This window comes from Acanthaster planci, linkage group LG06 (genome assembly GCF_054643075.1).
Source record: "Acanthaster planci isolate LZ-2023a linkage group LG06, COTS_SCS, whole genome shotgun sequence".
Lineage (NCBI taxonomy): Eukaryota > Metazoa > Echinodermata > Asteroidea > Valvatida > Acanthasteridae > Acanthaster > Acanthaster planci.
Genome location: NC_141782.1, coordinates 18,043,847 through 18,071,443, shown reverse-complemented (window position 1 = coordinate 18,071,443; position 27,597 = coordinate 18,043,847). Strand labels below are relative to the sequence as shown.

Here is a 27,597-nt window from a genome sequence, read left to right as displayed (position 1 = left end):
TTACTAACTGAAAACAGTTCAGAAAAAGTGTTTTTCTTGCTCATTGCAATGTACTTGCACAACACGGAATTATCCAAGAAAAGAAAAGTTAAGCCAGCAAATTCTTAAAAATTTTAGCACTTTTTTGTGCACAAAACAAAGTAACACTGAGGGGCAACTTCAATCAGCGGTAATTCGTTAACCAGTGGTCGATTTTGCCTGGTCCCTGGTATATATTTCATGTATAGGTTACCAGTTAAAATCGACCATTGGTTGACAATTTGTCGCTGATCGAATTTGTCCAAAGTTTTTCCCAGGATGACATCAGAGTTTTACATAAGAATATGGAAATACTCAAGCTCATTGGCATAAAAACAAAAAAGGCAGCAAAGTACACTTTGAAGTAGTGAAACAAAAACTGCGCATTAGGTCACCTGAGACACAAAGGTAGATTTGTGTTTTAAAAAAACACTGTAGAAACCCTTCAAATAATTTAGTATTCCCTTTAAACTCGCTTCAACCTTTATCATCCTCGACTGGAGAGATAGACACAGTAAGGGGAATAACAAAATTATTAAAAGACCCACGAAAGTTACAATCTGTTACTGGCTTTGTCGATTTATTATAAAGATTTCACAAAGATTTTGAGGCAGACGATGTCGGACATCGTCAACGATACTTCTTTCCGCAGATGGAGACCATAATTTATTTTTGACAAAATACAAACAAACGAAGAGATAACCGTACTAAAAATTGATCAGACAACATTAAACCACCGTATTATATGAAACCAGTTACACACAATTGGAAACAAATTCTGAAAAAGTGATTTTTAAAAAAATAGCGCGATTTTAAAACAACTTCTCCAGTTTATCCAAACAAATGAAGTGAAGTACCGTATTAAGACCCGATAAAAAGATCGGTAGTATTTTCAAGTTATTGCGACAATATTTTGCAAGTACATGTAGTAGTGCTTGTATACGTTTACGTGCGTTGATTTAGTACATGTACATGTGGCGTACATGTACATGCACAATACATGTACATGTACATGAACGTACACATGTGCACACATAAATCATGGCCAACCGGTCGAAGAGAGCCAACATTGAAATTGATCAAACTAACAAAGGACTTTTCGCAATAGCTTAAATAAACATAACATGGTAACCTTTTTCAAACACTCTTTTAATCATTAAGATGTGCAGCATGTGTGGAAAAAAACTGGAGAACAATTCAAATTTTCGAGTTAAAAATACCTTTTTTACGTTCGGAAATGTAACATATACACAGACATGTTCCCACATTTCCTCCCCAATGTCACTTATGATTAACAAGAAACACATCACAAAATGAAATCTGCAGCCTAATTATATATCTCTGGTTTAAATTCAGCAAACTTGTACACAATGCAGAAGATCTCTGCAGATGGATTTTGGTAGAGTCGTTTGCTGGCAAGCGTCACCATTTGAACAAGCAACAGAAAGTGACTACGACTTTGCCGAATTTTAGCGCATGCACACAAGCTAAGTGGAAGGGGTGAACATACGTGAGGTGGAACATTGTGGGTTAAGACTTCAGGAAAACATTATTTACACAGTTGTCTTTCCAAATAATGACGACGTTTATGATCCCTTGTGCTCCAAAATTTGCGCCTTTTTGATTGCCATCAAATGCTGTGTTCAAAAGGGCATCCAGAGCTACGACTACGTCTATTGTTACCGCGTCCCTGCGTATTTCCATAGGGCGACGACCTAGACCTAGCCCTGTGCAACAAAATATGCGGACTAGATGCAGCCGAAGGCCCATCGTTGATACGTAAAATGCACGCCCTCTATTGTTCCTGGGGGATGCGGATTTCCTACCCGGGCCAAGTGTTTCAGGCTCAGCCATTAAGCTCTGAAAGGCTACAAAAACTTAAGCGTAGCCAAGAGCCCAGAAAAGCGCTTGCCCTATCTCTCTATGTTTGGACCCTTTACCTTAACCATCATACATGCAAATTATGAGACCACTCATATACAATTTTCATTTCCTTTAACAACGCAACAACAATCATCCCTATTGTAATTTATCTGCATTAGACGAAATTAGTTATCAAATATTAATTATTATATTTTTTTTCAAAAACAATGCCAACTTCACAATAGAACGACTTCCATAAACTTGACACGTTAAAACAAAGAGCTGACACTGATCCATCAGGACAATTCACTCCCTTTCAGTGAGAGTAAATCTGTCTTCTCAAGATGTACATGTTAACAGGAATTCATTCTAAATACGACCCGAGACAAACATCATTTCGGGACAAGTACATTCGAAAGGTAACTTTTAGAGTGGATTTTCGCGTTTCATTTTCAGCCAATTAAGTTTCCTGCCGATTATTTCAAAAAAGAAAAAAATGACACAAATTCACCATTCACAACATATAACCATAAGTTTACATTGCACCTACAGTTTCGCCAATTATGTGGTGTTATCTCAGTCCCTGTTTTTTCTACTTTGTCATTTCCCTGAATGCAGTCAGCCTTTTTGCGCCCAAGGCATCGGCATTATGGACGAGGTACAGATGAGTGAATTCAGCAAGCTATTGGTATGCACCCCTAACTTAAAAATCCTTGGGTTGTACCTAACAATTTCCCGCTCTAAAATTAGAGAAAAACAGAGCTTTATATTTCCCCAATAATCGCGCAAAACCAATCCACTGAGTGCCCCTCGGTTTAATAAATGAGGCAAGCCCACCTACCTCTACTTTATGGTGTTGTGGTTGTGGGGCTATGGAGGCGCTTGCGCCACCCAACCCCATCCCCCCAAAAATACATCCTCCCCTCCCCCCCGGTAAAATGTCTTGCCTCCACCCGGATAAAACCTTTCTACGCTAATGTCCATGCTCTTGTACATTAATCCACGTTGCTCTGTTTATTCACATCACCCGTCTGCAGAGTATGGTGGTATCGCTGGTGCCAATGCTATGTGCAGGTGGCTTCCCGCGTGCAGCCTTTTGTGTAAATGTCATTTGGTTGTATATTAACCTGTCCGACGGACTCAATGTAATGTCCCGTTCAAGCCAATGTAACACTCCGAACAGTGATAAACACCGATTTATGCAAATTATGTAGTGATTTTTAAAATCAGCAGTTTACATCAAGCCAAAGAGGCCAACGTTCTATGTTAGGCTTTCGGTTTCACGACTTTAGCCAGGATAACCTAGATAATTGTTGCACTGGTTTTTGCCATGTTTTGCCAAATGTTCTTGTATTACAGTGCTATTGAACAATCCTCAATAAATAAGAGCCTAAAGTTGATGCTAGTCGTCTGACTTAAACAGTTCACATTATTCATTGACCAAAAAACACACTTGTGTTTTGCTCATTAAGTTACTTCACTGTATGAAAGATTCTCCTCATCGTTTATTTTGAGACTGTTGTGATTAAAAGAGTTCGTCAACAACTAGTCAAGATTGATCTTAAATGCTTACAGTCTCTCGTAAACCAAGGCGCATGAGTCCAATAAGGCAATTCTGGTCATCGACACAAATGGGCTACCGGTTCAGACCGCAGTATGAATCATTGTGACGGGTGACACGCGTTTAGTTGAGGAGTAAAGGCGATGAAAAATTGTGCGACCCACTGAGGTAAAAAGTTAGCATCATGCCCTTAAGAAAAGGGTGAGGCTATTAGGGACAACTGAATTCAAAGCCACGTTGATGAGCAGATGCTCCTGCACGCATTTTCGGATCTGCTGAAACTTGAGGAATCCTCCAGTATCCTCGGCGCTCCCGACGCGCTGTGGTTCGCTCCGTACAGGTGCTGATGACTCTCAGTCCTCTCGTTCGGAAAAGCAAACCTTGGCTGGCACTTGGCTATGGAGATCGCCATCTCCTCGATGTGCTTGCGGAATGACTGGCCGATGAGGGCGTACACAAACGGGTTAACGCTGCTGTTTACAAACATCAGCACGTTGGCGGCTGTGTGCAGCACCACGTAGAGCGGGCGCCGAGGCGTAACTTCCGGGTCGAAGGCCAACCACATGTGAACTGCATGGACAGGCGCCCAGCAGACGGCGAACAACACGATGACCGTTAAGATCATGACGACACTACGCCTGCGCCTGTGGGCCTTCATACTACTTGGCGGGCCTGCTGCGAACATTTTCCGGCCCATACTGACATAACAGATCACGATGATACTAGATGGAACGACGTATAGGGAAAGTAGAGTGTAGGAAAAGAAGTACTGCTGACCCCAGGGAACGTTATATTCAGAGCATGCGCCCTCTGTCGTCAAACCAGCAACCAATGCAGTGGGAATCTGGAGTATGAAGGACACTGCATTGGGAAGTGAAAATAGACAATGTTACTCATCTTAGCTACGACAAAAAATCTGAAGCATTTAAAAATCGCTCCACTTCCTAGAATGATTCATTTTCTTAAATTATCTTTGTTGCAATAAACAGTCCGGTAGTAAATATATTGGTGGATCTTGGGGAAAATAGGACCCCCCCAAAAAAGCGTTTATCACACTGACACGCAAAATTTGGGGCTGATCAATATCCCCTTCTTCCAAAAGCGTGTACATGAGCAGGTTGCTCATAATTCCAAATGGTAATCGTAAAGTGTCAGAATGATACATTGTACAATAGAAATAGCCACATAACGTAGTAACCTATAGGTTCAGAACACGGCCTCAACGTGCAGACCGGGCAATGTACCATTTCAAATGTCTCACATATTGTCCCCACACACAGGCTCCTCGTTTGGGGGAAAAAACACTTTGCGGTAAATTGCTTAAGTCCACCCAAGGGATGGATTGGTGCGCGCAAAAGAAGTGGTTGGCTCCTGTCTGCCACGCTTGAACGGGCAAAAAAAAACGGGCCTACCATGCTACAAAGGGACCTTGGATTGTCTCGGGCAGAGTGAACAGCTTTTAAACATTAGCACTCCCAGCTCATTTCCAGTCAACATTTTCACACCGTGAGTGATAAATTTATTAGGATCATTTCCCTGTTCTATCTAAAGAAAGAGAGCGGTACGTTTTAGGGTTTTAACAAAATTATGTATATCGGTTGTAATTCACTGAAAGTATACAGTCCCACTGTTGAACAAAATAAAGGAGCATTGTGGGATTGTATTTACAAGCCTTTTAACTCAAACGTTTTTGGCTAATATTTACGTAGGTAGAAGAAAGTTTTTCCCTCCCCCCTTTTTTTTTCCTTACCTTGTTAAAAAAAAAGTGGCATTGGTCTGCAGCCTAAAATGGGCAATCGATCACCACATAAATTGAGGTTATGGTATACAGTGGAATAGACCACCAAAACAACGAAACTATTACCCGTCAGGGTCTTACCTAGCCATATAACGAGGAATATCTTCAGCATAGCCTTGGGCGATCGCCGATGGAGGGTTCGAATTGGGTGGAGTATAAGGCGGTAGCGGTCGTAAGAGAGAAAGGCAAGAGTCAGGCTCGTCACCTCGGCGGAAACCTGTAACAAAATGGTGGTTGAGTCCTGAGGTTACTTCTTGAGAATTGTTAGATGTAGACGTTACTGTTCACTCAACAGGCGACGTTCGATTGCTCTTGGTAATATTCAGCTCCTTATTAACGGGATTCTTATATAATACCATATTAGCAACATGCATGGCGCGAAATAGTCGACTCTTCACAGTCAATCCTCACATCTGTTTTAATATGATGACGTGACCCGTGGCACCAACATTACAAGCTTTCAACAAACGTAAGAGGCACGACAAACAGAATAAAAACAGTGGTCGGTGCTTTTTTAAAATTCTGTCAGCTAAGTGCAAAATGCAGGCCTCTATAAAGTCAAGTGTTGCGGCCACGTCTCGAGATCAACTACGCTTGCCATGAGCATCCGGCGAGACACCGTACCAGGAGGACAAAGCAGACACTAAACAGACAGAAGTCAGAAGACATCCAGGAATGGATAGGCCTGACCGTTGGCAGCCCCCCAAGGCAGCAACGAACTGAGAAAAAAATGGGACAATGTCTCAACCGGCTTACGAAAGGGTACCGGTGTTTCACCGAAACAAGTCCAAAGGGAATGACAAAGATAGGCCCTAAGTCATCTCGAAAGATATTACGTGACGTTTCATTCCCGTGTCCATTTTATTTTCAAAATGTTTGCTCAGAATTTTAGTTGACCACTCAGTTGGTAGCCAGATGAAAAATGATAAGAAACGGAGTAATAAACCTGGATGTTAATCACGAACTCCCAACATACTCATGAACGCGTGTCAGATCCCGTCGACGACGGGTGCAAACAATAATACACCAGGCGACCATAAAATTAATGTCCACGACCGCCACAGGATGGCAAACAACTCAAAACAAACTCCACGTATGCCATTTCCGTAATTTACTGCGCAGTGCACGAGAACCGGCAGTCCGGGGCGTATAGCCCAAGAATTCAGCGCACTGTCCTGACCCCCTCCCCCCGTGACCAGTAAGTTTGATTGCTCAGCCGCCTCCCCCCCCCCCACCCCATCCACAGGCAACCGCTAGACAATTCATCATCGGGGATCCGGAGGGAAGTTGATCTTATTCGGCTGATTGAGGTGGCGAGACCCAGTTACGAGCCACACGTAAATCGCGAATCATCAATCTCTTTTCCTCGGCGGCTTACGTGTTTTCATAAACATTTAGTTGGGGGATCTTCAATTGCCCCAAGGCAGTCTAGGCTTCGGATTCTGCTCTGGCAATGTAAATTAAAAGAGACGTACAGTTTGCCAGCCTCTGCCTCCAAGATGACCGTGAAAGGTTCAAGAAGCTTCTCATCAATCAAACTCGTAGAGAGACGGAAACGTTGTGGAGTAAGGGAGTGGTTTTCCCAGCTTTGCTTCAATTTGCTCTGGCCTGATAAAAGTGAGGTCTACAATTTAACCTCGTGATGGAAAGGTAGCAAAACATAGATGACTTCATGCCGGGATTGTTATAAATTCTCAGTGCTGGGGTTGAAACCAGCACTGCTTCTGGAGAGTTTTATTTCTAGGTACCAATACTCAAGACACAGCTTGCTTGAAGAAGTCTGGACTGTCAGGAAGTAATATTATCCTTTCCATGGGCTTCGTGCGTGAGCATAATCCGTCATGTACCCACTCAGTGGTAACAGAAAGCGAGGGTTGCCATCGCAATCAGCACATGGGCTTCTAGCATTTCTAGACGTGCACACTCATCAGTTCTAGTGGGCTATCCACCTTAAGCAGAAGCATGTCATCGGTTGAACAGAGCCAGGTTAGTCGGGAGTGTTCATTTTGCTGGAAACGAAGCCCCCGTCTCCAGTGTATTTTCGTTCGTGGATCTAGCGAAGTGCAGTTCCGACCAAAGGAGTGTCCGTTGCTAGGACCACTATTGATCCAGCTCGCGGCTCATACAGTCAAACAAAGATACCTTGGTTTAAAGAGGTTAACATCAAGTACAAGCAAGGTCCAAAAGTCACGTTGCAAAGAGGCATGGTTTACATAGCGAAGATAAAGATGGACCATTGACATTAAGCTTAATTCATAGTCGATATTGAAAGGATGGAATGTTAACTCTAACAACGCTGAATATTCACACACTGACAAGAGTCAACGTCAACATTGCAAAACTGGGAAATATTCAGGGTACTAATTGTAAAGGTCGAATGTGCAAATTGAGCATAGATATTGAAGGGTTTTACTTTAAAACGCCGTCACGAGGCCACCGTAGTCGAATGCAATACGTGAATAAAAGTATCCTTCTTGTGGCAACGGGTTTTAACTTTTTTAACCGATGCAACGTAATCATTCTAATTTATAATATATGAAAATATGAATGGACATCATGTTCTGCTGTTGCAAACAGATAAAAGCTCGTTTTTAGCAATTCGCGTTTGAATGCGTTATGAGTTCAAGAAAGGCACGTTGTTTCTTTATATTTGCAAGGGCATAATTATTCTTTCTCAAACACAATATCGATGCTTGACGTCTCGTTTACCTTTGGATGCGTCTTCAACAAATTAAACAAATTAAGAATGGTAAGCATCAACATCAGAACGAAGACGTGTCTCCACCAACTGATCAAATTGAATCCAGATTAGCTAGACCCTTCCGAGTTCTACAAGAACAATTTTCATGCCTTAATGACCTGCAATGGCAATTATGACCTAGAATGACCTCCTTAAGCCGAAAATGGTTTAGGCTAACCCTGGGTTAATATAGCCATGTCTGGCAGATTTTAGATTGCAAACGAATCATTACTCTACATATGCATACTGTACGTATTGCGATGTCGTAAGACCCAAATGTCCAATTGACGAGAGCAAAATCACTTTCGCAATGCCGTTTTCTTCACAAGCAAACAATATAATTTGAGATATTAGAATTTCATGTCGTGTCATGTTGCCACATCCAAGATCACCATAAAATGGAGCCTCGATTTGTATGAAGTCCCGCAACATCCCAAAAAACCTCCAGAAGAGCACCATCTCGGGTGACATCTCTCATCTGGATTTCAACTCAGCTGAACGCTTTGGCCTGAAATTTAGGGTCTCACTCAAAGCTAAACAGCGCGTTAATTGACCGTGTGAGGTGTCACGGCTAATGTTTCACCCTATGTAATTAAACTCTACGCAATATGAGGAGGAAGTCCTTCGCAGATCAACTCTTATGTGGGACGGGTGAAAAATAAGTCCCTTCCTACGATTCAGCCGAAAAGCTTGTTCTTTCTCCAGAGACAACTACCATGTTGCATCAAGGACTTATCGTGTTCGGATCAACCAGACATAATGCTTTTAGCAGCTGCATGACGGTAATCAGACGGCAAATGCAACCAAGATGGTGGGATTTCTGTTGTCAGTTCAAGTGATCCATCCATCACGAAAATGCATCTGTCGTTTAAATGCTTCTGTAATCTGTTTCAGTGCATCCAGCCGTATCTTTTGGGTGTGATGTATCTGAAACCTATCAAGCTTGCGCTTTACTGCGTCAAATGTAACTGGGCAGGGATCTGGAAGAAAATACGGAGGGAAGACAATATTCTGTATTCTTCTTGTCAAAACTGTGCTCCATCCAGCGGAAGGATCCTTGGCTAGACTGTGCAATAAACGGCGTTGTGTATAGGGCTACTATGCGTACACTAGTGTGTGTTGGTGTCGACGGCCAGCCGTACCCAAAGAACGGCCAATTTGGACGTGACCATTTCATACACTTTCCCGATATGGAATTCCCAGAATCTAGTGTCTGTAGGGCTAGTTCCAATTATAGGCCTACCGGTCGTCATGGTGCAAACAAAATTAAACATGACGTCTGGGACAGCCATAAACGTCCAACACCATGGTAACACTGAGCTCATACTCAAGGACTGTAGGGTCCCCAACCCTGTTTCTGAAGTTAAAATAGAGGAGGAGCCAGACTCTGGCCTATCAACCTCAAAAGCAGCCAGACTGAAAACTTGTTCTCTTTACACAATTCGCAAATGAAAATGGAAGAACAATGTGAGCCCGCCCCAATGAAATGTAAGTGCTCTTCATTCGCCCTCGGTGTTGGCCTACGGCGCCTCATTGAATTCTAGGAAGAATTAATTTTTACTACGTTTAAGTTTATAGCAATTTTAACAGTTCGAGTAGCATAATGGTATGTTTGCAGCCACGATGCAACATTTAGTTAGCAGAGAACTGAGTTAAGACATGCTATTTGAGCAGAAGCACCCCCTTTTCGGTTGAAAAGAGCCATGATGGTGGGAATTAAGTGTTCATTTGGTGGTGGCAACGCAACAACAACGTATGCATTTAATAGTCGTTCGTGAACCAGCGAAATGTAGTTTCCACTAAAAGGAGCTCCGTTGCTAGGAAAGTTGCGCCCTCGCACGGTCGGCTCGCAACCCATAGAACAAGAAAACTGTTATCTTCGTGGTCCTTCACTCCAGACTTTAATAAGCTCTGTCTGCCTGGTGCTTTGTTTGCAATCACTTCCGGCGCGCGGCAATGACACTTCGCTTCTCCGAGAGCAAATATCCTCCGCCAGCCACTTTCTCTAAATCAACGGTGGCGTCTAGACTAATGTTAGCCCAGTGAGTGGATGTATTGTAAGGCTTTGAACTCAGAACCTAGCCGTCATCTTCGTCCAGTTTTGTTATCAAGGAAGAAATTGTTTGCTTTTTACCCTGAGCCACTTGATTCCCCCCATTCACCAATAATCCAAATACATATTCAAAATCACATTATTTTGTACAGCATGTATTTATAAAGCAAACATAATATTATTTGGTCTTATCTCGGTCAACTAAAATATACAGCACATCCATCACTTTTCCGCTATCGCATTATCGCTCAGCTGTGCAATAACAGCCCTCGCTAGCGCGAGCTATAAATAACGCAACACAGAAGTTCCAGCAACATGTCTTTTTATTCAAAACACGCAATTCGGATCATTAATAACATCCCGAGGGAATCTACCAATTAAGATGCATACCATAATTGAAGCAATGAAATCAATATGTTAGTAAGTACTCGTGTTCGTTAAGCCTGCTCCAGTAGACAGTTGTGACCCCGTACCCGGAGGCGGTGTCAGTTTAAGGCTATTTGGGTTTACGTCTATGGTTTTAATTACGCAACGTATTGCGGTCTGATTTGATGAGCTCGCTATCCCGGAGCAATACCTTTTCTCTGGTAGGCCTATTGACGACGATAGTGTGCTGCATTAAAAGGGCCGATATAATGAGTGTCATTTACATCGGACTGTGTTTTTCACAAATCATTCATATCAGCATCATCTGCTATTTGACACGGACTACACTGGTTGCTCACATTTTCGACAACAGATGCATACGCTGTTGCTCCCCCCCACCCCGATTCAGCTTCAGAAACTTAAGTTAGCTATCGGTAGAATAAACATGAAAGTACCGGCATAATGTGACAGGAAAGGTTTGGGTCCAACTTACGTATTGCAGATAAATCGGGATATTGCAACCGAGGCTGGCCGAAAAGTTGGTATCCATGGTATCGGCAGCAGTGGGCACAGCGTCAAGTAGCAGCATCGTCAGGTCAGTCAGGGCTAGATTAGCGAACGAGTAGTTGATGACAGTGTGCATGTCCTTGTAGCGGATGACGATGAATACGACCATGGCGTTGCCGAATAATCCCATCGCTGACACCACGGAGATGACCACGGTCAATGCGATCTTGGCTGCCGAGCTGAAGACAAATTCCTCTGGAGGCTTGCCATCCGTAGAGGTGGTTATATTATCCATTTTAATGACACTGGGATCATATGCGCTTGTTGCTTCCCAATTCGTTTTGGATAAAGTGGCTGTGCGTGGTAGGGAATTTATCAATGTCTACACCAGCAACTAAGAGAATAGCTGTTGAGTTAAAAACAGAAAAAAATTCAACATTAAATATGATACGGTGTTTCTATATTCCATGGCAAGGCATGCTTTCCTTAAAAAGCGCTGGAGTCTATGGAGCAAAAAACACCCACCAATCCGTTCGCAAAAATTGTGATTGGCTGTGCAAAAAAAGATGATACAAACACCATTTATACATTCTAAAAGCTCAATTCTACCCATGCGAAGAGAAATTAATGGTTGCCGACTTAAGCTATGCAGCGTTAAATTTGAAGAAAATTGTGGCGTTTTGGCCTAGTTTATGCCAGGCAAACAAGTTGTATAACGTACCATGCTCGTTTCAAGTATATGAGAATGAAAAAAGCCGGCATGAGCACGGGATTTTGGATAAAGAAGGGGTTGGTTTTGTTCTAACCTTGTACCAGAACACGCTGAGTGTGTGATGTAACAGCCTGTCCTAATATGGTAATATTTGACGTAATGGTTAGTCCGTGCATAGAGCTACAACCCAGCTCTATGGTCCGTGTGAGCCCACAAGAAGAATTTTCGTGACTTCGGAAAAAACTCCTAAAAGTACTGTACCGATGGTGATTTTTAAGCAACAAATCGGATACCACACTCTTGGAACTCAGGCTCTTTTTATACAAAAAAGTTGCAATGGCAAACAAGCAATATGACAAAGACAAGTTAAACACTTATCGAGTCCTTGCACGGGCAGTGTGTGATAACGTAAAATCGTTATCACTATGCAAACCGCCGACGTAAATTGATCTTTAAACTCTAAGTCTGAAACCGTTTCCCCGGTAACAAAATGATAGCAAGACCGTAACATCGGAAGCTATTTTTTCGTAAGGAGAAAGAATTTGTTATCGTTGCTAAGTGATAAAGCTGCTCTCTCCCCGCGTCTATCTTGTCCTTCCGTGAAGTGATCAGTCTGGACAAACAGAATAGTCGGTGCGGGGAAGGGTTTTATTGAGTCGGGAACATTCTGTTTTCTTTTCTGTTTTAGCTGTCGTCGCTCTTGACTGCTTCTGTTTGGGGTTTATGTTTGACAGGAAAACGCGGCACGAAACGAGACGTACCAACAATAAACGCAGACACTTCAGGTCTGGGGACGTTGCATTGAATAATGCATAAGCCGGCGGTGCAGCAAAGGAGATGTTTAATTAAGGTACGCTATGAGACCACTAGGGCCATTATCGGGAATGTATACGTGCGGTCGAATGTCCAAGCGACACTAACTTTTCTAAACATCAAAGTGTGCGCAATCAATGGAAAATAGGGACGTCCAAAAGTGCGTAGCTCGAGTACTGGGTAACTGTCTATCTAACCTACTCAATACCAGTTTATCAGGTAGAATAATAAATCTTTCATCTGCTACGGTTTACCCACAAGCTGCTCGAAACTGTGGATGGTCGTCACTACAAAAGGTGAATGAAAATATTTACCAAATGATTAACAAAGCAAACAAGGGAGGAAAAGGCCGGACTTTCTGCAGGTTTTTGGCCGTCCAATCCAAATGGTAGGGAGTAGGAAAAGGGCTGGTTGCCATTTACATTTGAGAATAGTCGATCATTATTTTGGTAGCACGTAAGAGGGAAGGCCGTTTACTGTCACCAAAAATTACACATTACACAATTCTTCCCACATATTTCAAAAAAGACATACCGATGGAAAGCTGTAACATATTTATTTTGCACAAATAGTAAATAGTACTTTCAAGAAAGCTTAACGCACGGTGTATTTCTCCTTTTGTTTTCATAATTTGGTTTGCAACAAAAATGCATTCAGAGAAGGTGTTATTAACATGGGGGGGAACTGCCAATTGCATTCGTTTTGGAGGCAGACATTACTAGTGTATCCATAATCATCACCAGCAAATAAAATCTCATCCGACCTAAAAACCACAGAAGTCGTTCGCCACTTTTACAGAATCACGACCGTTGAAGGAGGGGCTACACAGTTTGGATAAATTGTGTTGCATTTAAAAGACAAATAAAGGCTTCAGTGCTTATCGAAAACAGTCTCTGAGTAAACAAGCAGTGTGTATACTGAGTGCTTGATTTCCCACAACATCGCACGTGGGACAAACACTAAGTTAGACCAAAGAGCAATGAGAGACGGGATATCTTTCCCTGTGTCTTCGCAAGAACGATTTGGTTTGTTCAGGAAATACAGGTGATGAAACTTGAGGGAGAAAACCACTTAGATGTATAATCATGATAAATATTTAACCATTATGGCGCTTTTAGAAAATTGATGGAGCCCCATTTATTTGGAGAAATATCGTTCCAAATGTCATGCTATTTGACACGATCTGCATTCCTTCTGTTAAAAATTGAAATCGGTGTCTTGGCTGCAACAGGATTTTTTGTCCAAATTCGGTGACCGTGTGTCACATGCTCTTTGAATTGATAGCACTATTTTGTAGTCTTTCGTAAAGTCATTTTATCGGTCTAAATCTGAAATGAATCACGGTCGAAAAGTACTTCATGTGTTTGTCGTGACTGCAACACGGCCTGATCTTTGTAACAAACTATGGTCCTTCTAAGCAAATCCCGAAAGATTTTGTTGTGAATGTATCCTTCCAAGTTCGGGTGGAAAGAGCAACCTCCACAGGGCAAGCTTTGGCCACTTGAACGGACTCTTATCAAATTCCAAAGCAACCTGCAGATAGAGTTTCACGAGAAAGAATCTTCGTTAATGCAAATTCAGCCACTCTGCTGTTAATGCATTCCACGCAGCTATTCAATGAAGCCATCGCACTTTGCTGTCAGATCTACTCAGCCCGTGCGGACTGCGATGGACCTGCGTCAGGAGCCGTCCGTAGCTCCACAGTGATTTCACCCATGTAACGATTCATCATGACAACCAAAGCAATAAACAACGAAACCAAGCCTGTCGTCAAGAAAAAATTTCTATCAACATTCTTAAGGCAGGTTCATACTTGCCGCATAAGCGAACACAAATTCGCATTGGTGACGTCAGAGTCGCGCCGAAGATTCGTAAGAGTTGAACACATTTCAACTCGAGCTACATTTTGCTGCAAATCTTCATTATGCCAATTCCCCTCACCGCTATGAACCGGCCTTTGGGCGAGCCAGGTTGGCGCATGTGCACTTTCTTCGTTGTTTCCACCCTGCAAGGCCAGGTTTGAATCTCGCCCTGCGTTTTACGGGTCCTTAACCATTCAGTGGCTTCGCCTAGAATTTCACTGAGGACTTCCTCCCACCTCTAAAACGTTTCTCTAATGGTTTCATGAGGCTTACGAATTACCTTGCTATGGGGGCTTTGAGAAATCCTTGGTTTTATTGAAAGACGTTAATGTTAAATGACTTTTGGGGTATATATATATATATCTTTTTTCACCAAATTATTCTCGGTTTTTTTCTGACCATGGTTAACAGAGTCAGTTGTAATGGTACACGAAGTCTGTCAGACACCTTGTATGGAGGAAATATACATCCCTGAGGTAGTTTCCCCCGTCAGTGACACGAAGATCTGTCGCGTACACTGGTCAGCGTCTATCGCTGATAGGCACTATAGGCACAGCTGAACCACAGCTGCGGTGTCACTTTGGGTTTCCGTCCGGTCAAAGTACTGATCTCCAAGACGACCAGTGCCAAAAGGGCTGGACATTCCGGTAATTTTCCCCCTCGTGCCGTTCACCTGCAGCAGCTGATCAACGGAAATCTCGCTATGATTGTAGATGGCCAAGGAATAATAAATTCGCCCCAGTTTCGAGGAAAGGCGGCGAATTAGCCACGTAGAGCGACTCAACATTATTAATGGCATGGTGTGTAGATAACAGTCCGTTTCCTGAGTTCTTGTCTTCTTTAATTTTTTATAACCTGTCGAGAGAGTTTGAATGACACAGTCACGGAACCCAAATTTCGAGTGCCATGCAGGAATATGACAGATGGCGCGCATTTTTTGCGCATACCGTTCAGTGTCATCTCGATAAACCAAGCCCCACTTTGAGAGGGCATAATGGTACCCTATAATTGTTCGCCTTCGAAGCTGTCGAGGGTTCAGCAAGCCACACAATGGAGCCATCCCTGCTAATGATTCAACTGATCTGATGCTGAACATGTCGGGCAATAGCTACTGATGGTAGAATTTTCCCTGTCGGTCGAGAATTTGGTTTTTCAGAATTTTTGACATTTTCACACGATTTCAGTGAAGGGAACTCAGAATTCAAGTGAGCTCGGGATTCTGAGGAATAATTTGCCGTGGTAATAAAACATGTATTGTGCTCCATTGCACTGCATTGCTTCGCTGGTTTCCACTGTGGTCGTAACTTGATTGCAATTCAGTTACCTCGGTTACCAACGACTGACGTTTTTTTAATAATGGTCACTACGGTATTTAACCGGAGCGAATATAATCTGTAACCAGTTTCAATAGATCATGATTGTAGGACACGTCCATCAACCGGCCAAAACATGCCAATCCATGTCAACTCTGTGCCGATCGTGAGATTTGTGCGTGAACTGAAAAGAGAAACATACTTCGGTTTTCTGTAAACTTTTACCCGTCAAAGTCATATCTTTTGGCAACGTCCGACAAGCATAATTAGGCCGGCTGTCCAATGAAAAAAATCTTAGTATAAAAGACTAGATGAATTAAAGCAGAGGACATATGTGTATGTTGGAAAAAATGGTTTTGTAAACCGCAAGTTAAAATTTCTCAACCTTTGACCACCTTCGAAAAGCAGCGGTCAGTTTTTTCAAGGTATAAAGCGTCATACACTCGATGTCAACCGAAATGATATAAAGTAAACAATGTATGATTCTAACGTGTTGTTCATTGGACAGTTTTAGCAATTAAAGGATTACCGATTTTGTCGGCACTTTTTTCAACTTTTCTATAAGATTACTATATGGCCAAGCATCGTATGTTATCAAGATTTAGTACCACCAAGGGCTACTTTGTTAATACCAAAAACAGTTCTATTGTGGCCAAACAAAAACCAGGTTTTTTGAGACGGATGAGTCAGTTCAGACCAGCGTTGTAGTCGAGACCACATAGACTTTCACAAGACCACAAAAGCCAAGCACAATACGAACACAAGACTTCCAAGTTTGGATTCAAGTTACAAGCTATTCGAATGAATTGCAACAAAAGCATTCCTTTGTCATTGTTCACCCTGTTACTTGTGGCTGGTCTTGTGTCTGGTCTTGTGTCTGGTCTTTTGTCTGGTCTTGCGTCTGGTCTTGTGTCTGGTCTTGTGTCTGGTCTTGTGTCTGGTCTTGTGTCTGGTCTTGTGTCTGGTCTTTTGTCTGGTCTTGTGTCTGGTCTTGCGTCTGGTCTTGCGTCTGGTCTTGTGACTGGTCTTGAGCATGGTATTGTGTCTGGTCTTGTGTCTGGTCTTGTGTCTGGTCTTGTGATGGCCTCGACTACAATACTGGTTCAGACTCGGACCCGCAATATATTACTCGGAAGATTTGTTTTTCTAAATGCACGAAGAATTCTGAGATGTCTAGAGAAAAACAAACAGGATATGAAATATTAGCCAATGTTGTTTATCCTTGTTGATGAAATCTTGGCATATTCTCAGCTAATGATCTCGACCAGTGCGAGGCTGTAAAACTGCCCAAAGTACTTAAGATATGACACGGGGCGGCAGCTCTCAAAGACCCGTTCCCTGAAATTACCCTTGCAAACCATATCAGGCGAGACTTCTTTCATGTTCACTCCTGAAAGCCAGTAGAAATGGCTCGAGGTCACGTACAGTATTTTGAAAATGAGCACTTTTCTTGCTCAGGTTAGTGTGATTTAAGCTTTTCTCTCCACTTTCTGCGGGAAAAGGCCATCACAATACTGATGCTGGAAAAAAGAACGGGGGTGCTTATGTGGGTTGAAGGGATGACGTTGCCGTCAGGCCGGCAGCGTAGGAACAAACGTGTTTACACGATATTCATGAGACTTCGTACCTAGTTCCCAATAGGGACTTTAATCAAGGAGGGTGCTGACCGACGCACTACCCGAGCTGCGGGAGGGCAGAAAAACAATTCAAAGCTGAGGTAGCGGTTCGAGAAGGTGTCCTCAGGGAAGGTGGGCAATATCGAAAATCGAGGCTCGGTTAAACTTACTTCATTCAACGATGCCGCACAGCTTCTGTGCTTACTAATCGTTCGGAAAATTTTTTAGTGGAATGCTCGAAATCACGAATCATCATGATGTTCAACCTCCTGAACAAACAATGTAGTCACCGGAAATATTTTTTTCTTAAGTTGTTTCTGTCTTTTTTGGCAGTTTGTTCGCTTGGCTCACGACAGCCTGCCACGGAGAAATCTTCCTGTACATAATTAACTACATCACTTCGCCTTGGTATTTTTTTTTGTTGTTGTACAGAGACTCCCTCGTAATGTGATGTGCATGGGCCTGTCTTTCTTGACGTCACTGCAACAGAAACCTCCAAGCACAAAACAGCGTTGGACATTGAAATGTTCACAACCCATGTTACATACAAGCCACAGTTCTTCGGCTTTCCCGCCCCCTCCATGAAATGTTTGTACCCCTGAGTACCCCCCTGAAACCTCATCTATATAGTTTAGCCGAATCATGATGAGAACAAACTATATACACGCTCGTGCCTGTGCAAAATGAATTTCATGATCTATTTGACAAGTGATGCTGAATTATTAGGTCAATCAAAATTCTATATGTCGAGAGGTCAATTAAGATTAATTTGTTTTCCTGCATAAAGGATGCCATAGTTTTGGAGGAGGTGCCTTTGTCCCTTTTGTATGGCAAATTGTTTAAATAGTGAGTCCAGCCAAAATACTAAACTCCCATGGACTGGTTGACGGCAGAGATGTTAGGGAAATGAGAGCTTTCCAAATCTCAGTCCAAGGCTAATAAAATTCCGTCAGCATTAAATTTCGACATTTCTTCTAATGTTCGAGAAGCACGCAAAGCATTATATGTTTTGAGCGTCTTCTGTTTTATGCACGGTATCCTGTTTTTTAGCAAATATATCGATTGTGTTTGTCGACGTACTGTCCATTCTTTGATTATTAATTAAGCCGTATTATTTTAACATCCATTTAAGTGAAATATTGAATTTACAAGATCACGCAGGACGTTGCAGCGCTGCAAAGCAATTGGGAGAAGCTCGTTTAACTGTCCCTCTTAATTGGCGTCGACAGAAGACAAAAGTTGGTGCCATAGGCCAGACGACCTCGTTTTCAAGCTGCGGGAACTTCTTCGCCAGAACTACTCTTTTATAGAGAAAGTGCAAAAACCTCTGCTTGACGGAATATTGTCCATTCCGCCGCAGAATCAGAATTCATTTTCATCGAGATGGCATGAACCACGTGCTTTTAAAGTACAATTTGCAACGGGAAAGAGAACTCGTGAAGCAATCACGGCCGATTTATGCAAAAAGTGCAACTAATATCGTGCGGTGTGGCATGGGGGCAGGTAATGGTCTTACGAGAGTTAGAGTGGGACCTTCTCTACAGCATGCAAGCACTTCTGATTCACCAGAAGGCACATAATCAGCAATCTAGCAGCTAATATGCAATGGATTAAATGCAACTGATGTCTAAATCCCACCATGTAAATTTATCTTTGACACTTAATGCAATTGAAATTCTGCGAAATGCCAATCGGTTTATGGTTGCATATTACTTTTCAAATTGGTATTTTTGCCAGGGACAATACTGCAGTGGTTTAAAACCATAGTTGACCCAGACATCCGTAAATATCGAGAAAATGAAGGAGCAAAAGTCCTTTTAAAATACATCAAGCATGTTTGAACATCATCTCCGAGTACGGAAAAGTAGGTTAAAAAGATTTCAACTGTAGAACTCACCGAAATGGTCAAAAAAGGAACAAAATTTGAAAGAGGGTGCTATTTATGCATAGCGCCCTCTGTAGACAATATTGGTATTAAAAAATGCTTGTCCTGCTTTACCGGCACGGTATTACATGTAGCACACTCTTTGGTGCATTTTATTGTTAGTTTGGGGTTAAATAAGATTAAATTAAGGTAACAATGATTTGAGAATGCAAGTTTGAAGGATGACTATTTTATTATTTTGCGTATGTCAGTTTTTGTACCCAAAAGTTACGCGTAGCGTTGCATGCAGTATTGGAAAGACTTTGATGTCACACCTGGTGATTGGTTTTTGTGTGAGTCCTAATCGCTTCTCATAATCTCCGGGTCTGGTCTTGACTTGCCCTTCGTCTTGCAGATCTTGAAAGAGATTCCTCAGAGCTTCATTATTTAGTTCTCCGATTCGGAAACCTTCCTCAATGCGCTCCAGATAATGACTTTCCCCTCTGGATGCAGGACAAAGGACACAATATGCCCCTCCTCTCCCTGTCAGCAGTTTGATCATCTTGCCGTCAACCATAGTGAGATTAAACTCAAACAAGAAGTGGTATGATTTGTCAGAGACGGTGATTTCAATACCATTAGTAGACCAATCCAACTTTTCTGCTTCTATGGGAGGAATAACTGATTCAAGGAATTGTCGATCTTCTTTGCCTTTGATGAAGAATAAAGGCACAGCAGCGTTGGGACTATTTGGACATTTCTCTTTCCAAACTGCAAGCCCTGTTTGAAATGTCAAAGTTTCATAAAATGATCTTCACATTTCAATGGTGACTAATCACAAAAAAGTCCTACAAAAATAAATGTATACAAACTTAAAATAAATGAAATGATTTAAGTATTTTCTCTGATCAAGGGGTTTATTAAAATGACCTGATGAATGTGACGACGTAACTGCAGAAGCAGCGTCTTCTTTGATGATTTCAAGTGGTGTCCACATGTATAGTATCATATTGTACCTTTGAGCCTGACCTGACTAGTGATAGACAGCATGACGCCTGGATCCATCTAGTCCGTCTTTGCAGATAACCTTATAGTATCCTGATGGGGTGTCAGGTCGAGCTTCAATCAGTCTGGCCATGTGGTTACTACAAGATTGCTTACAAGAGGTCGTAACACCTTCATAATCTCCTAAACTGTAGAGGCTCAGTTCAGGTATTATAGAGCATTTTTATCCATCATTTTGTAATGAGCGGGAAGATTGACATGCTCTTTTAAGTCCCGTCTGAGATTGGTGTGGGCAGTTTTCCCTAAGTTGTATGACGATAGAAAATTGAGTCCTTTGTTTTCAGACATCTCATTCACAATTGAGGATCCCGTAAAAAGTCTCATGCCGACATCAGCAATTTTTCTGTTGCTAACATAGTTCTCTTTATGTAATAAAAAACCGAGTAACTGAGTTGGGGATACTCCATTTTCTGCAGCTTCTACTCTCGATTCATCTAATATCGTACCAGTTCTCCTGAACATCCTGGCGCGGTCCTACTTCATCCAGGGGAATAATTCTTGGTCTCGCTGGAACATCAGTTTCAGCCTCTTTGGACATGGTTGTCAAATTCATCGCCTCATCAACAACAGTAATTGATGACGTGTCAAGTATTTGTTCTGGAGATGGCTCTTTCCCAAGAACGACAAATGGTTCATCAAAGAAAATTCGCTTGATTGCTGATGGGGGCAGTGACTTGTTCAATTTAACGCATTTCTCCCTCAATGCTCTCAGTCGCTTGGAAATGTATAGTTCCATAAACTTTCCTTTTAGGTTGTAGTCCGCTATAATTTCTCTAGCTACGGTTATATAGTCCAGCCTCTTGTTGCGCCCGATCCATCTTCTCTTCAGATATTTATTCCAAATCTCCTCATTAGAAGGCTCCATCCTCCCATTGATGACAGAAAAAAACATAAAATGTCTAGCTTTGCAAACTGAGTCGTTATAAGAAGTTGGATGGCTATCTAGTCTGTGGGTTGGTTCAGACAGGAACATTCTGGGAAATAACGATATCCATTTACACGAAAGCCATTAAGATATCTGCTCTACATCACAGTGACAGCTACTGGGCCGGGTTTTTTGTTACTGGATTATATCAACAAATCAGTCCAAGTTAAAGGTAACTGGCCTACTCAAAACACATCATGGCTGGATAAACTAGAGTTTACTTTCTTCTCTCTACCCGAGAACTACACCCTGTTTCAGGTTTACAAAAGATAAAAAACCTTGTTCATTTATTGCATTAGTTTTTCTCAACAATGCACCCAAAATTTCATGGAGTTATGGTAAATTATTCTTACTTTATTGCAGATTAATGAATCTAACTCAAGATTTCACTTTGTTGAAATCATGTAACTGGCGCCAGCAATTCTCTTCCATTCTAAAATGCGATGACATCGTAAAAATTGATATTTTGTTATGTTATCACTTTATGACATTTTGTGCTATTTTAGTTGACTTTTCAATGTTATGCTAATGTATCATCCAAGAATCAACTCATGTCATACTCTACACTATTCCAAGAAGTACAGAATAGGCCATATCAAAAAGCAACATTTTATTTTACAACGAATTTTTTTGGCCTCGACAGATTTTTTTATATTTAAACAAAATGTAAATCTTTTTTTTATTCTACTCTTGTTAATTTTTACATGGCAACTGTAATATCTCAAAAACAGAGGTTTGAACTTCAAAATAAAGTTGTCTATACTTTAAACCTGTGTTTCAGAGTCCAATGAAAAGTTTTTTGCTGTAAAATAAAAAATTGGATCGAATGTCTCGGTCTTAAACCACTGTCGAAAAATTAACTGCTATCAGATGGGGAAATGAGTCGTATGTCGCAGCAAATTCAATTAAAGAACTTTGTGATGGTTGATTCAACCGGCTGGTGTTTTTTTCAGGTTTATTTATTATGTTTGTTTCCAGTTCGGCTATTACTTGTGGTGTTGTTTGACGTCATCTTAAAATGTGCTATCAAGAATGTATAGCAGGCTTTAATTCCACGCCAACTTGAATAATGGCCTGGGAAATACACAACGTCGTTTTAAGGACTTCACATACGAAACAGTATAAAGCCGTGTGGCAGAAACTATCATTGAATATCTTAGATAAATCCCCACCGTCTCATTGGTGGACTGTTGATCACGTGTCAGTGAATCATTCTTTCTATACAATGGTACCCGTTGAAAAACACTTTTTTTTCACTTGACTGGTTCCTGCCCTTATTTCATAATTATATCTCATTCCCAATAACAAAGAGGGCAACACATTGGGGACCACAACCTGTCTAAAGCCTGGTTTCCATATGGTCGTAACGAAAGCCGACGGCGCGCAAGACGTCAAGACGTAGCCAGTCGTGGAAGAGACGCTGCACGACGTCATTCCACCAAAAAAAATGAAACAGAATGGCGTCTGAAACACGGAACTATCCGGAAAAATACCTTTTTTAGGTGGCAATGTCGCCCCTTGAAGCTAAACTGATACTCCAGTTTGATGTAATTTGTTAAAAATGGTCAGCTACGCGAGAGGAACATTGTTGTACGCCCGTCATGCCAGTGTGCGTGTTTGTACAGGCCGACTCAGCGACACAACGCAGTTGGCGAAGTTGAACCGGGCTCAACTTGGCCGATCCGTCGAGGGTTAGTTTCCGCATAACTGGGTTATCGGCGATACTTTCGTTTGACAGCTTATAGCCCGGTTTCCATATGGGTCGTTTGTAACGTAGATGGAATGCAAGAAGTGAAAATGCAGACATGATCGGAAGAAACGGTGCATGACATCATTCCACCCAAAAACTGAAACAAAATGGCGTCCGAAACTCAGTGATTTTTCGCGAAAAATGTGCTTTTAGATGGACTGCACCGCCTCAAACGTCTGCTCCAGTTTCATGCATTACAATGATGGTCAGCTATTCAGTTGATCACTAGGGTGTAATATTTAAGCAATTAGGCGAAAACGGGCAAAATTTGTGGAACTAAGCGAGAGAGACATCGTTGCACGCCGGTCATGCCAGCATGCATGTTTGTACGGCTACTCGACGCAAACAGTCGGCTCAACCTGGCTCTACTTTGGCAAATCGTTCGCAGGCTGGTTTGCGTTTGTCTGCGTTGTCTGCGACACCTCCGTTTGGTATGTTTCCATACGTCCGCGTTGCAGTTTGCGTCTTAATTGCGTTACTCTCTGCGTTTCTTACGTCGATATGGAAACCAGACTTTACTCTTCTAACAAAAGAGGATATTGTATAAAACAAACTAATGAATGTTTCACATTCGTGTCATTCGGTGACCGAATACCACTGCGTGGCATATGCCACCCGGTCACCCGATGAAACTGTTCTTATCACTAGTCTGCAGTCATAAACAGTCATTATTGGTATAGTGTATTACATACAAGTCAGTGTTACCAAGCTCAAGTTAGGCACTGCAAAACAGAAGTCACTGTGTTAAACTGGTGTTAACTTAACACCCTTAGTTTTCTTATATAGGACAACCCGGACTTGTGTTATTCAGTATGGTACCGAGTTTTAGCACAGCGTATTTTTGTTGGCTTGTCTTTGACCCTCAAAGCGTTAAGGGCTGATTCTCCTACTTCCCCAATCCGAACATTTCTCTGATACTTTCGAAAAACTTTCTTATGGCGCTGAGTTTGTAGGGTTTTTCCCACTGATATCTTGCATTCACCAAATCTGCCCCCAATTTTGTGCAACTTGGACATGGAAAAAATGGCCGTTTTTCCAAGACAGACAGGCCCCAAAAATGTTCGATTTTAACAAGTACTGAGAGCATGGGCTATGAGATTGATAATAACAAGACCGATCATCGATCTTAATTGAAACTTCAATATACGCATAACGGATGTTTTACAAGCATACCAAACTGCTTTAAAACAGTTTATCGCAAGATGGCCTGTCACTTTGGTGCAAAAGGTTCCACACCATCGGCCCTTTAAAGGATTTCAACTTTCGACGGTGATTTTTTAAGGCGGCAGACTGCGGCTAGAATTTTACGGAAATGTTCACACGGAACCCTGAGAGCGCGATTTTTTTCTAAGTTTTTTGTTAGCCATTCGCCACTCCTTTCCGCTAGCTAGCCACTCGTTTGGATAACGCTGTGATTTACGTCTTCTGGAAGGCCGAGGTTTTTTCTGGTTGGAGATTTACGTCGCTTGCACACGACTTTTGCCTCTCTGATTAGCTCTGGGAGACATTGTTGATGCTTGTGGCAAGTGAATGGGATTCTGTTTCCTTTCTACAATCGATAAACCCTTAAAATAATGACGTCACGCTTTATTTACATGTACGCGCTTTCTTTTATCGGCGAAATGAATCTGACCCATCGAGACCGAATAGGAAAGCGCACATTGTTTCATATTAATTTAATTTTCCATCCCTATTTCAAAACAGTTCTCAGTTTAAAGCTGAATTGCGTGTCTATTACACGTGATTCAAAATAAGTAGGAGTAATAATTACAACTAAAAATTGTATAAAGCTCCCAAGGAATACAAACAAAAAACAAATAAACTTAACTTAAACTAACAAACCCTTTGAATATAAATAACACTCTGTAGCACGCAAAATCTTCCATAAAGATATTATTAAGTACAACTTTAATGCGAGATCTAATTAAAGACTTCGTGAAAATGAGGGGTTGCATTATTTCTATTTGGCTTCGTGATGGAGAATCTGGTATTTATTGGATTTCTGCTTTCATTTTGGGGGACAGTGCAATTGTTTAGTTGAAATCATTCTGCATCTGTCTGATCTTGTGCATTTATCAACAGATTTGGAGCACAGAAAAAAGTATAAGCCTGCTATCATGCACAGTTAGAAGGCCTAACCGTTCACAAGAATCGTTGAGAGTGCTGTCCATAATAATGTAGCCGTTTCAAAAAATATTGAACTCCGTTTTTAAATTTTAAAATCGTCTGGCACATGTCAACAAAGCGTGACGTCATTATATTTTCGGTCTATTCCCCTTAGACAAAACAAGTGGCGATAGTAGTTTGACTGAAATAACGATCATATATCCGTTCCCGTCGTCAGTATTTATGGAGAAAGTGTCAATTAAAACTCTCTTATGACAAAGAATGTTTAGGCTGTGCGTATCTTCCGGAGCTTCCAATACCAGCGATTCACAATAGTGCGCCTCTAAGAGTTTGCAAGGCGTTGACCCATCACAATGCCCGAAATCTGTCGACCCAGTCCGCGTATGGAAAGGGTCGACAGATTTCGTGCGTTGTGATGGGTCAACGCGTTGCACACTCTTGGAGGCGCACTACTGTGAATCGTGCGTATTGACTTGAGCCGTTTTCCAATACTCATCTCCGGTTCCGTATCAGGCTTCAACTTTTTTTTTACTAGCTGATTTTGAAGCTGTAAGTGCAGTAATCAGTCTAATAGTGCCACAGAACATCAAATAAGATGTAAGAAAGCCAAAAAGTACAGTAATCCAATGTAATGTAAACGCTTCAGGCCCACAATTGGGGATTGGTTTTGGGAACGAAGCCTGAGACGGAGACGAGGTCGAGTATTGGAAAACGGCCCAGGTCCCTGCCCTACATCACTGACACATTTGATTTTTTGACGAGATTGGAGTTGGTGTCATCGTCTCAAGCATTAAATGGTCAGATCCACCCTATAAACATTGGGTATAAAATGTGTACATAATCATCCGCGTTCAAACAAAGATGATTTCGGACATTTATCCACCAGGACACCACTACAAATATGACAAAAGGGATGTTGAAACTTACCTATTCTCGATGCTCTCTACTTCAGTGCTCGCTTACAGGAATGTCCATATTCCCCAAAGATAAGCCTGAAATGTATTAGATATGAGGGGAAAGGGTGGAAATTAATGTTTTCCTACTAGATGACGTGCACACTGTTGCGTACGTGTCTGTGGACAGTTTCTCCTGATGACACAAAATGTATGCTTCGTGTGGCACGTTTCACCCATCAGTCATCTCTCTCGAATTAGGCTGACGGCTTCGTGTTATCTCGAGCGGCTTCAGTCCAATGACGATTCCATCTTCCGTTTACCCGTCCCTGACAGCGGCTACCTATATGTCGGTTAATGATGAGCTTAAGGAAATTCTGTCCTCTCGGCAAATGTCGCAAACAAATCCCTGTACACACAGGCAATGTTAGGCCGGGGCGATTGAAGCTTTAGCCGGGTCGGCTCGGTGACTGAGAAAACTTTCAGCGCGCCAGGACAGACCCGTTATTAGACAGCGCACATCTGGACGGAGAGCGTTCGCTAACTGATGATGCCGTCGTCCCGGTAATCATGTTGTCCGTACACTGGGGATACGTGGCTTATTATGACGCCGCCCCATGCAGCGTAAGCTTACCAATTTGATGGAGTTCGAGGTGAGGATTCATGGTTTCTGTCATATTTCCCGAAGCGCCGGATGGTTGTGTCATAACAGGGGCTTAAATTCAATTGGACAACACGGATGAGGAAGAGACCGCCGTTCCATTTAATAAACGGAGGATCAGTTTCCGTGTTCATTCTCTCGGTCCAGATCCTTTAACTGAAACCAGCAAATGAACGTACCTAGGAATTCTACAAATCATCTCTCGCAAATGTCGTGCTATATATGCTGCGCTTTATTTTGTGCAATGGAGAAATACTACGCTTCTTTATGAGATAGATGTTTGCTGTAAACTAATTTTTAAACACTAAAAAGCACATTTTGAGCATACGGACTGAAGGTTCATGCATCAATTAGCAACTTTACATAATGAGCTTATATTTCGTTAGCAGAGTGCATGTAAAAACACGCAGCAGCCCAGTAGCGCATTGATTATTCAATTTAAATTAAATACTGTTCTTAATTTTGTGCTATGTGTGTTTTTAGGCTTATATCAACCACGAACGTTACTGTTATTTCTGCACAAACACTTGCCACAATTTTGGGATTTTTTTTCCTGACTTGGAGTTTCTGTTCTTGTTGATTCGTTGAGTTCATAGCAGTATGCCAGTGATCAAAGCTCTCGTAAACATTCTTAAGTTTAAAAAGAAACTCCTTAAATTACAAGGTGTTTTTCTTCGATGATGTCACCGCAACCACGGCCTCATTTGCCGGGAAAAACAAAGAAAATTGTAAATGTTGAAAGAAACGCCAAAGAGTGCTCGTAAGAGGAAGGGGAAAGCTACGAAACAAAATAATGTAAAAATGTATGCCATGGGCTTTTTAAAATGTCCCCAATTCCATTGCGCGCGAGGAGTGACAAACTATATATCAAGAGGCAAGGTCATGAAAAATCCTTACATATGGCTCGTTATTAGAAAGGGAATTACTCACCAGTAAGTCCACTCGTATGATTTGAAGTGGCCTCGTGTGCTCGTTTGCAGAACATACCCGAATAATGACGAATGTATTAAGAACAGTAAGCTCCTGAATGGAACGTAAGAGAAAAACAAACACGGGCAATTAAATTCTAATAGAAAAGGCACAAAAGGTA

General features: G+C 41.9%; 1 protein-coding gene and 1 pseudogene across 2 annotated transcripts; both read right to left on the bottom strand.

Moving 5' to 3' along the window:
- Positions 1-816: 816 nt before the first annotated feature.
- On the bottom strand, positions 817-27,597 carry LOC110983256 (kiSS-1 receptor-like). Of its 2 annotated transcripts, XM_022242373.2 has the most exons (5): positions 27,438-27,597; positions 25,881-25,945; positions 10,893-11,312; positions 5,322-5,457; positions 817-4,303 (listed from the first exon to the last, which is right to left on the bottom strand). In XM_022242373.2, exons 3-5 carry the CDS (start codon positions 11,199-11,201, stop codon positions 3,669-3,671), a joined length of 1,080 nt encoding a protein of 359 aa, XP_022098065.2. In that variant the 5' UTR covers positions 11,202-11,312; positions 25,881-25,945; positions 27,438-27,597; the 3' UTR covers positions 817-3,668. The 2 variants fall into 2 exon arrangements, with proteins under 2 accessions (XP_022098065.2, XP_022098063.2); XM_022242371.2 differs by lacking the exon at positions 27,438-27,597 and having other exon boundaries at positions 25,881-26,643.
- On the bottom strand, positions 19,350-21,184 carry LOC147798911 (uncharacterized; annotated as a pseudogene).

Coding starts and splice junctions, on each gene's coding strand:
- LOC110983256 (XM_022242373.2), bottom strand. CDS start 11,201: ATGGATAATATAACCACCTCTACGGATGGCAAGCCTCCAGAGGAATTT. Junction 5,458..10,892: donor TCCCGATTTATCTGCAATAC/GTAAGTTGGACC, acceptor ATTTTGTTACAG/GTTTCCGCCGAGGTGACGAG. Junction 4,304..5,321: donor ATTCCTCGTTATATGGCTAG/GTAAGACCCTGA, acceptor TTCCCAATGCAG/TGTCCTTCATACTCCAGATT.